Here is a 10,936-nt window from a genome sequence, read left to right as displayed (position 1 = left end):
TTAGAGAGTGCTTGTTATTTGTTATTTGAGAGGAACGTATATAATTCCACGCCAAAATATTTGCTATCTTGTTGGATACCAATATCTTGTAGGGATAATCAATTTAAATTTAAAATTTATTTAAAAAATGTTGAACAGAACTTGATAATTCCATAAGCTAATTCTAGAGTATTTATCTTATACCATTCATAATGTAAAGGAAGCATTTATGAGAAGAATATTATTAGATTGCTACACCCATCACAGGGAGACATTTCATTATTACATACTATATATCAAAATACACATAAAAGAAGGAATCTTGATAGAACTCTAAAATCTTGAACCCTTGTCCCTAAACAACATCAACATTGTTCACAATTTGTAACAATCTTTTCCACTTTCACCACATCCAATTCCACCACCTTCTCTAACTCTAAGCTACCCTTCTCCAAATCCCCAATTTTCGATTCTTCCACAAACCTCTCTTTTCTGTATTTGAAGTAAATCACAAGCTGGAGTATGCTTAAGGGAGTTCCAACCAGACTAGGACCCTGTAATCATAGTACCAAAATTAATTAAAACAATATTAGTATTTCCATTCATATTTAACTATTTTTTCTTGTATTAATTAATGAGACTATGTATGATTAAGAAACTAACCGCAACAAATACATCACGAACAAGGATTCCATAAGCTAACCAGAATACACTAGCTGAGAAAGCACACAAAGATAATGGTAGTGGCATGAATTCCACACTCTTTGTTTGTATCACTTTCTTCTGCAAAAATCAAAATAAAACTTTCTTACTCTTTTGTTGTTGATTATGATTGTTAGTTTATGTTTGGTATCACAGTGAACGTGCCAGAATCACGCCGTGGTATCAAACGTACACTTAAAATGTTAATGTAAGATTATGAATGGAGGAAAAATGAGTAACTCACCATTGCAACAAGAGGAGAACCATACAATGCTACAGAAACAACTAAACCTATGCCACCAACAAGTAGTTTTCGATGAGTTGTATCGTGCAAGAAAAAAGTTGAAACAGCTGCAGTTATGCAGAACACAAGAAGAACAGGTGTCGTGATCATAGCTACCTTCACCTTCATATTGCAATCCAACATAAATATCATTAGTCTCTTTCTACCTATCTTATTTTTTAATCATGCGTGTAGATATAGTAAAATATTAAACATGCACTTTAAATTAACTTCAACAAAATTAGTAGTATCTTACATAATCTTGATACGTCATCATTTTAATTAAAAAATAATATAGTCATTTTTTTCTCTGCAAGAAATTAAGTTGAAATGATGAAAACTTTATTCATGTTGATGATGCTTTAATTAATTACCTTTCCTTTGGGCGAAGAATACCAGAAATAAATGAGAACATAGGATAATTCAAGAGCAATTCCAACTCCATTAACAGTAACAAGAGGGAAATTTTCCCATTTGTAGCTTACAACAGGTAATCCATACCATGTGAAAAGAAGACAATTCAACAATCCAATTATGTAAGGAATGCATGAGAATTCCTCTGTGCTTTTCTTCCTTATTACTCTTTTAAATGTAACCCTGAAAATTAATCATCAAAATTATGGATTCAACACTTCATTTTGGTAGGGAATGAGTGGTACTAATGAGTTTAATTATGTTATGTAACTCACATTGGTGCAGCATAAAGTGAGACTGAGGCAGCATTGCCTGCAAGAACACAAAGGAACTAAGGTTTAAGAAACTAAGGAATGTCATTTGTATGGTTCTAATTAAATTAAGCCAAGGAAACATTAATTAATTCTAATGAAGGTGCATAAGCTAAGGATTAAGGAATGAAATTGTTGGACTCAAATGGTTAACGAAGAACAACTTGAATTCAAATTTATTTTGATTGAAAAAATGCTTAATCATTCTTTACTCTGGTGGCCGAATTTCAAATTACGAACCATTTTCTTCAAAAATCGAAGAGTTAAGGAAAAAAATGAATAATGAACAAACGAAATAATACCAAGAACAGCAACAGCCAGACGAAGTGTATTTGACATCTTTAATTTGTTTTTTACTCTCTACTTAGAAGAAGAAATGATAATATTTTGTATTGTACCACGAAGAAGAGCATTGAGGACATGCTCTATTTATAGTTGTTATTTAGGACGCGTATTTTTAATATAGTAGTAGTGTCCAGCTTGAAGCAAGTACGAAAAATAAAAAAAGAGAAAGCAAATTAGAAACTTAGGGGGAAAATAACTAATAAGTAAAAAATAAAAAAGAGGCAGAAGTGCTTTCTACGTAGTTAATAATCACGTGGACGCAAAATTTGGTTCAACTTGAAAAGTTTTTTATCAACTTGATGAATATGATATACCAATCCAGAACTCCAGCTTTTTCCTTCTCATTATTATTATTTTCCATAAACTTTGGTGTGTGTGGGTATGATAGCTATAATTGACATATATCTTGCGTGACACTTGATATTTCACGTACACTGTGTTTGGTAGAGGAGATTTAGGGGAGAGAGAAGTTGAGGGGAGAGAGATAGAAGAGAAGTTGGCAATTTCTCTTGTTTGGAAACCAAAGAAATAGGGGAGAGAGAGTCAAAACACATGGGACCCACATGTTTTTTGTTTCTCTTCACATCAGCGAAGAAAGGGATGAGAAATGGGTGATTTTTTCAAGTTTCCATATTTACCCTTGTCTTCCAAATCTTCTTTCTTTTTTTTTTAAGGCGTGAGTTCTTTTTATTTATTTATTAAAACATTAAATTTCTCAAATTAATTAATAATTAAAATAACTAAACTATTCAAACTTATAATTAATAAGTAATATAATAGGTAGTTAAATTAATCTAGTATTTAAACTACTCAAAATTATGTCAAGTGATTGAATTAATTAAATTATTTTTATGAGATTTTTTATTTCAAGGGTATTTTCGTATTTTTTGATATAATCAAAACTTCTCTCTTCTCTATTTCTTCTATCTTTCTTTTATATCAAACAACCCCTCAAATCTACTCTATTTCTCACCTCTTTCTCTCTTCTCATACTCTCTCTCACCTATTTCTCTCTTCCCAACTTCTCTTCTATACCAAACATACCGGTAATGTATCATATTTTTTTGGTTGTGTGTTTATTTATTTATAATATAATTTATCAAAATCAAGTGCCTTTTCTGTTGGTAAAGCATTATAAGATACCAATAATGCATATTAAAACATTACAAAAATGATTTGTTATGATGACGTGGCTCCCATTTTGGAGAGATACATATGAGAATAAAAACCATTTGATTTTTTTTATGTTTTACCTTTTTCATTTGTGTTCAAATATTTTTTTATTTGAAGTTGTGACCACACAAGTGTTTCTTTTGGTTAAGTATTGTCTCATCTAATCAATTAAAAAATTGACAGGTTTCATAATTTATGGAAAGGAGGATTTAAATTGATATTTATGATCATATACTAACAAATGTCTTAAGAACACTATGTAAGAACACTAAAACTTTAAAAATTGTATTGAAAATAATAATTTTGAAACTTCTAAAACGTTGAATCAACATTACCAAAACATTATTAGTATATTTATTTCCTTGAGCAATATTTTAAGGACACTAATTATCATTTCCTGAATTTTTACACATCTACGTGTAAAAATGTTTCACATTGTGAATGCGGATTCTCTCCACATAATATTGTCTCAACCTTTACATGATCGAAACTCATCCATTTGACCCGAGTTCAATTCTTAAATGGAACAATTATTCGCCATACTATACCTACGTACCTTACGGCCAAGCATCGGATTGCTAATATCCTTTTTCCAGGGAAAGGAGGGGTTAATAACAAAAAAACGCAACCATTTGATTAATCTAATGGTTGAGAGATTATGAGAATAACTTACTATTTCAAATTAACTTTACCTCTCTATAACACACACACACACACTCTATCTCTCTCTCTCTCTCTCTCTCTCTCTCTCTCTCTCTCTATATATATATATATATATATATATATATATATATATATATATAACACCTCTCTATAACACTTTTGGCTAGAATAAGTTGCTAAAAGACACCTTCATAAAAGCTATCTTCACTTTCTTAAATTAATTAAGCTCTTGCAACAAACCATCAAAAACTGGTGTGGTGCAAATCAGTTTAACTGAACCATTTATTTTGCTCCAACCTTTAAATTTTATATTAAAAAATATTTATTTTAAGAAAGTATAATTAAAAATCCAATGATATACACACACACAAAATTTTATTTATCCTTTTTGTTAATATTTTTATCTTATGAGTTATATAATATAATTATATCTTAATTAAAATTTGATCATATTTTAATTTTATTTGTACATGCGGTCTTAATTATAAGAAAGTTTTTAAGAATTTTAATAAAATTTATACAAAAAATGCATAGGTAATATGTAGAAGGTGGACCACTTGACTTCTAGTCAATCTATGAGCCAATTTTCCCGTACTTGTGTGGAAATATATTTGGACAACAAACTCATTTTAAAATTCATTGCGAGTGCTTTAGGCCGTGTTCTTAATTTTGAATACGAACGATTACATATTGTGTGTTTTAGTTGTGGGAAATATGGCCACAATGTTGGAATTTGTCCGGACAACAAACTTTTTGATGTGAATAAAGAGACGGATAAGGTCCCTTTTGATCTTATGATGGTTTCTTTGTTCAGGTTTCGGAAGTGAAACAACTAGTAAACTTGAATTCTACAATGAAGATCCATTCGGTTTATAAAAAAAAAAAAATCGCAAATGAATCAAAAAGATATTTCATCAGATTTTGGTGCTTGACCATTGGTCAAATCACATAATAGGCAAAAGCAATTGAGTTGTGGGAAATATGGGCACAAAGTTGGAATTTGTCCAGACAACAAACTTTTTGATGTGAATAAAGAGACGGAAATTTATTAATATTGATGAAGTCATTACATATAGAAATTTCATGAGTGGTCGTTCACATGTTACATAAAAAAATTCCAGGTGAGGTGTCGACATTAAATCTTTAGTGGGTTTAAAGGGAATGATAGTTCACAATTCTTTGAAGGGGTCTTAACTCTCAAACTAGGATCGATAATAAATTAAAAGGTAGAAATTGTCATATTGGGTTTAGGCATGAAGAAAAGAATGATCATATTGTCACTAGCTAGGTTAGAGTGGTCTTCGTACCATTGTCCTTTCGATGCTTAGAGTGAACATATTTCCATCGTCCCTTAGATATTTATCCCTTTGGAAAACTGTGCTTTGAGATATTTTGTCCCTTCGAAATTTTTAGTGGTCCTAGCGTAATATTAGAATGTTCATAGTATCATACTAGAGCGTCCATTGTACTACATTAGAACGATCATCGCACCATATTGAAATGGTCATAGTACCATAATAGAGTGGTCATAATACCATAGTTAAGGTGTAATTCTAGAACAAATTCTACAATGCATCAAATGTTCAATGTAATTTAAGTCTGAACAATTTTATCGTGTGGACGTTGTAGGTGATAAACAACTTGCACAATTTTAAGTAGCGTCATGAAACATTTTAGAAAGAGCAACCTAATGCGTGACTTAATCCATTGGTGGAATGATTTTTAAATATTTTAAGTAAAACATTTCAACTTGTTATTTGAATTCATAACAGAATATGATTTTCAAAGGATAAAATTTATATAAATTATACATAAGTAAAAATAAATAAAAAGCAAGAAAATTTGAGTTCTCCAATCCCATTTACACGCCACTCACAACAACAACAACAAAATAACAAGGGTCTTGTTAACCGATGCCCCCGGGGCACGGGTTAAGGAATCTAAAAAAGAAAAATTTGAATTAAAAGTATCACTTTTTTGACTCTTGAGAAATTGATTACACAACTTCTAATACAAAAGCTACTATATTTGCTTCGTTAATCAGTGTCCCGGGGGCACTCGTTAACATTTTCCAAATAACAATAATTAAAGAACGTTATCGAAAGTTACTTTTACTCAAAACTCACCTTCTAAATTCATCACAAAATAGATAGGAAATAAATTCTTATACTTAAATTAAAATAAATACTCTTTCATGATTAAATAAAAATTCCAGCATTTAAATTTACTTGATTTTTTTTTCTTCATTTTATTAATATAATACAATATTTTCTACTAATTCTAGCACTATAAAATCAAACATCATAAAAAATATCTTCACACCCTCGTAGCTCATTGGATCCCCCTCCGGAAGGTACACTCAAACTCAATATTGATGGTAGCTTTCTAGAAGATTTTGGTTATTTAGGTGCTGGTGGTGTTGTTCGCAACCATAATGGAGATTGGATAGCTGGTTTTTCTCACTATGAAGCTGGAGGTGATGCGTTATTAGCTGAGTTACGTGCTATCCAGATAGGTCTTGATTTTTGCAGTAAAAAAAGGTTATTTCAACATTATTTCCGAGAGTGATTGTTTGGAAGCAGTTGACCTGATTATTTCTGGTTGTGATCATTCCTTGCACACTTATGCTACTGACATCCTTCATATTAAAGATGCTCTACAACGAAATGGAAATACAACATTGGTGCATGTTCTTAGGGAACAAAATATGTATGCAGATTTTATGGCTAAGGAAGGATCACATGCAAGGTGCTCTGCTCACTGGAACTGTCCTCCGCCTGGCATGGAATCTCTCATCCTGAGAGATAAGCTTGGAACTTAATTTCTTCTGTCCCTCTTTTTTTCTTTTCTTTTTGCCTCGTTACATTGTAACACTACCAAAAAAAAAAACTCTCTTATTTAAGTGTTTTTTGAAAGGAACTTTATCATTCAGGCGTTCTTACCAATTTTAGGATTAAATGTAGTTGAGGGAATGGTGCGTGATTGCCATGTAATGATCAGTTTGGGGTTAAAAATGTTTCAAATTCTCCATCAATTTCTCCCTAACCAAACCAATCAGAATTATCTCATCAATTCCCTTAATCACATTTACAGTAATTTTTTTGACTCTCCTCTCGTAGTCTTCATTTATTGGATATTAATTACTTTCCTTCATAAAGTTTAAACCAAGAAAGGAGCCTACCCTATACATGCATCGACGTACTCCTTATGCTAAATAGCGAACTGGTAGTCACATTTTAATCATGTCGCACACTCCCCCTCCTAATATAATTTATTTTTGAACAAGCCCCCCCTCCTAATATAATTAATCACTCAAATAAATTATCTTAACACTCATTATACTACTAAGCATCTTTTTTTTTTTTTTAAATAATACTACTAAGCATCTTAAAATATATATTTTTCCTACACATTGCTAAAAAGACAATAACGCATGACATTAACTTAATAAAAATCAAAAGGTAGTAATAATAAATATTTTCACACATAAGTAAAATATAATATTTTTATATAAAAGAAGAGTAAAATATTTCCACACAACAAAATAAAATATATTAGTTCAAGAATAGAATAAAATATCAACTATACATATTGATATCTATACTATATATAAAGAAAACTACCCCTTTCAGCACACTTTTGGGTTGGAATTTTCTTTCCAAAAATACCCTTAATTTTTAATTTTAATTTTAAATACAAATAACACATGTAACAAATAGATAAGAATAAATTTAATTTAAGGAGAAAACTTACGCACAATTCCTTATGAACTGTTCTTATTGTTAGCCAATTATAAAATAACACGTGGATTACTAATCCATGTCACTAATCGTCCCCGTTAACCCTATTTTACCTCCGTTAATCACAGATCAAACTCACAAAAAACTAGCACAAAAGAAAAACTCATGTTACTTTTTTAACAGCCAATTTTATGTTGTATATCTGTGTTGTTCCCCTCAATACAACCGACAAAGATTGTCAAGTATTTTCATATCCCTTCCACAAAAAATAATATTTCCATATTATTTTGTTACTTCCACAAAAAACAGTATTTTCATATTATTTTATTAATATAAGTTACTCTTCCTTAACCTTTGATCAATTGTAACAAACGTGAGCAAAAAATAATGGTAAAGATTGGACTTTAAATCCTCTAAAAAAAGATTAGTAACAAACGTGAGCAAAAAATAATGTTAAAGATTGGACTTTAAATCCTCTAAAAAAAGATTAGTAATAAACGTGAGCAAAAAATAATGTTAAAGATTGGACTTTAAATCCTCTAAAAAAAATTAGTGACAAACGTGAGCAAAAAATATTGTTAAAGATTGGACTTTAAATCCTCTAAAAAAAGATTAGTAACAAACGTGACCAAAAAATAATGTTAAAGATTGAAATTTAAATCCTTTAAAAAAATATTAATAACAAACCTGAGCAAAAAATAATAATGTTAAAGATTGTACTTTGAATACTCTAAAAAAAATGTTAGTAACAAACGTGAGCAAAAAATAATGTTAAAAATTGGACTTTAAATAAAGATTAGTAACAAAAAAAATATTAGTAACAAACCTGAGCAAAAAATAATAATGTTAAAGATTGGACTTTAAATACTCTAAAAAAATATTAGTAACAAACGTGAGCAAAAAATAATGTTAAAGATTGGACTTTAAATCTTCTGATAAAAAGATTAGTAACAAACGTGAGCAAAATATAATGTTAAAGATTGGACTTTAAACCCTCTAAAAAAAGATTACTCCCATGGCCCCCATCAAATATCTAACCAAATACAGTGAAATCAAAGTGTTAAAACCATTTAAACAATTCAAAATTGTTAAACGATAATCACACTCATGTTACCAACAACTAAAAACAGAAACACTAGAAAGTTTAAAATTACCATCTTTTGTTTTTGGTTACAATCAAACCACCATCTGAGATGTCATAAAAAGAGAGGACCGTTAAGAAATATGGATATGAACACCGACACCAGATAAAACACAAATACTGACACGCCAAAACGTTGATAATTTGAGAAAATCACATAATTAGGGTAATTATATTTGTGGATGCGGATGCAACACGTGTTCAGACACATCTAATATGAGGATGAGGAGTGTGTGTGATTCATAAGCGAGGAGTAATATCATAATTCATGTATGTCGAAAGAGCCATAATTACACCTACAAATGGTGATGTTCAAAAATTGAATGACATAATTATCAATTAGTTTCCAGGAGAATAACATAATTTGTTGTCATTTAACGAGGTTGAAGGGGATACTCATAACTTATTTCAACAGAAATTCCTAAACTCAACTGTTCAAGGAAATATCCCACCACATATTTTAAAGGTAATAAAAGGTGCACCTTTGATGTGAAGGTGAGAAAAACACAAGAAGGGGGGTTGAATTGTGTTTTTAAAAATTCTTCGTTTCTCCTAAAAACTGAACACACTGATCAGAAGCTAGGTGAGACAGCTTCTGAAGTGATAATCAGAATCTAAATGCAGCGGAATAAAACAGAGAGAGAGAAGAAGAACGACACAAAGCAATTATACTGGTTCCTTCCACAATCCGGAAGTAGTCCAGTCCCCCTTGCACTTCCAATGAGATTTAACTATGAGTAATATCTGATTACAAATGCTCAAGCACACAAGCAAGAGACTTCCAATGCTCAAGCACACAAGCAAGAGACTTCCTTTGCTCAAGAACACAATCAAGAGACTTCCTGCTCAAGCACAACTGCAAGAGACTTCCTAACTAAACAAAATTACACAGAAAATTGTTTAAGGTTGAACACTTGATATACAATCAGAGGTGCTCACAATGCAAATCAGATACAGACTCAATGGACTTAAGAATTTCTAAGATATGACTTTGAGACACAGAAATTCTAAGTGAATGCAGAACAATTTCAGCAGAGGTTTGGTACTTGTGAAAATCTTGTGAGTCTTTCGTTCAGCGTTCTTGCATTACCAAAACTCTAGGTCTTCACTCCTTTATATAGAGGTGTGAAAGAGACGTTGTGAAATTGCCAGCACACCAAAGAGTCGTTGTTGAAGCTTGATCTTTCACCAATGATCTTTTGCCTGATTTGGTTGTTGTCCTATGAAGAACCAATTTGAAAACCATTCCTTATCCAAAGGAACATATATGCAGGCGAGACCGTATTCTGGAGCTGTTTTCTTGTCTTGAAGCGTGGACACAAAACAGAGTAGTGGAGAACGTGGTTGTACAATTCGTACAAAGTACAATGTCAACGCTTTCGTCCAAAATGCAAGCACAAGCCTTCAAACACCTTTGAAATGACCGTTGCAAAATTCCACTAATCCTTTGTTTGTGTTTTCGAATCCAATGGACAGCTTTTGCATTGATAATTCTTCAATTCTTGAATCTTTTGCAAATCCAGTTGAGATTCAGCTTCTGGTGAAATAGCTTCTGATGAGGCAGCTTCTGATGATGCAGCTTCTGATGATATGACTTCTGCAGCTTCTGATGACGCAGCTTCTGATGATGTGGCTTCTGGACCTCTTGTCTTCAGAAGCATTATTCTTCAGGAGCAGCTTTACTTCAGGAGCGGTATTTCTTCAGGAGCAGCTTGACTTCAGGAGCGCTTTGCCTTCAGAATCATCTAAGCTTCATTTTCTTTTGCTCTTTATTTGCTCATTCAGAACCAATGATGATGTAACTTTATAATTATGGTCCTGTACACTTGAACAAATATTAGCTAGTCCAATTTACAATTTTTAATACCTTGTTATCATCAAAACTCTTTAAGGTTCATTGTTAAACACATTTTGTTCCAACAATCTCCCCCTTTTTGATGATGACAAACAAAAGTATTTAAAATTGATCAATTGTTGTTAATCTAATTAACAAGTTGACTTTGGGGTTCTGAGGTTTGTAAGCTCAGAATCTGAGGTTTGTAAGCTCAAACTCCCCCTGAGTCTGATAGTCTTTAAGGTGAGGTTTGTAAGCTCCCCCTAAGTTCTATCCAGGTTAATTAAATTCATTTTTCGCACAATAAAAATATCAGAGCTTTTTTTTAAAAAAAATTGAATCATTGGAAGA

At 31.4% G+C, this 10,936-nt stretch overlaps 1 protein-coding gene across 3 annotated transcripts; it reads right to left on the bottom strand.

Annotated features, from left to right (window-relative positions):
- Nucleotides 1–205: 205 nt before the first annotated feature.
- On the bottom strand, nucleotides 206–2,460 carry LOC146941285 (bidirectional sugar transporter SWEET3-like). 3 transcript variants are annotated; one of them, XM_085755052.1, is made up of 6 exons: nucleotides 2,349–2,460; nucleotides 1,654–1,690; nucleotides 1,339–1,561; nucleotides 926–1,087; nucleotides 643–762; nucleotides 206–533 (listed from the first exon to the last, which is right to left on the bottom strand). In XM_085755052.1, the coding sequence occupies exons 1-6, from the start codon at nucleotides 2,377–2,379 to the stop codon at nucleotides 345–347; spliced, it is 762 nt and encodes a 253-aa protein (XP_085611178.1). In that variant the 5' UTR covers nucleotides 2,380–2,460; the 3' UTR covers nucleotides 206–344. The 3 variants fall into 3 exon arrangements, with proteins under 3 accessions (XP_085611178.1, XP_085611179.1, XP_085611177.1); XM_085755053.1 differs by lacking the exon at nucleotides 2,349–2,460 and adding an exon at nucleotides 2,273–2,295; XM_085755051.1 differs by lacking the exon at nucleotides 2,349–2,460 and adding an exon at nucleotides 1,992–2,130.
- Nucleotides 2,461–10,936: the final 8,476 nt, after the last annotated feature.

The sequence above is a fragment of the Medicago sativa genome, chromosome 3 (genome assembly GCF_051527215.1).
Source record: "Medicago sativa cultivar Bolivia chromosome 3, Bolivia_mono, whole genome shotgun sequence".
NCBI lineage: Eukaryota > Viridiplantae > Streptophyta > Magnoliopsida > Fabales > Fabaceae > Medicago > Medicago sativa.
This window is presented reverse-complemented; position numbering and strand designations above follow the sequence as displayed.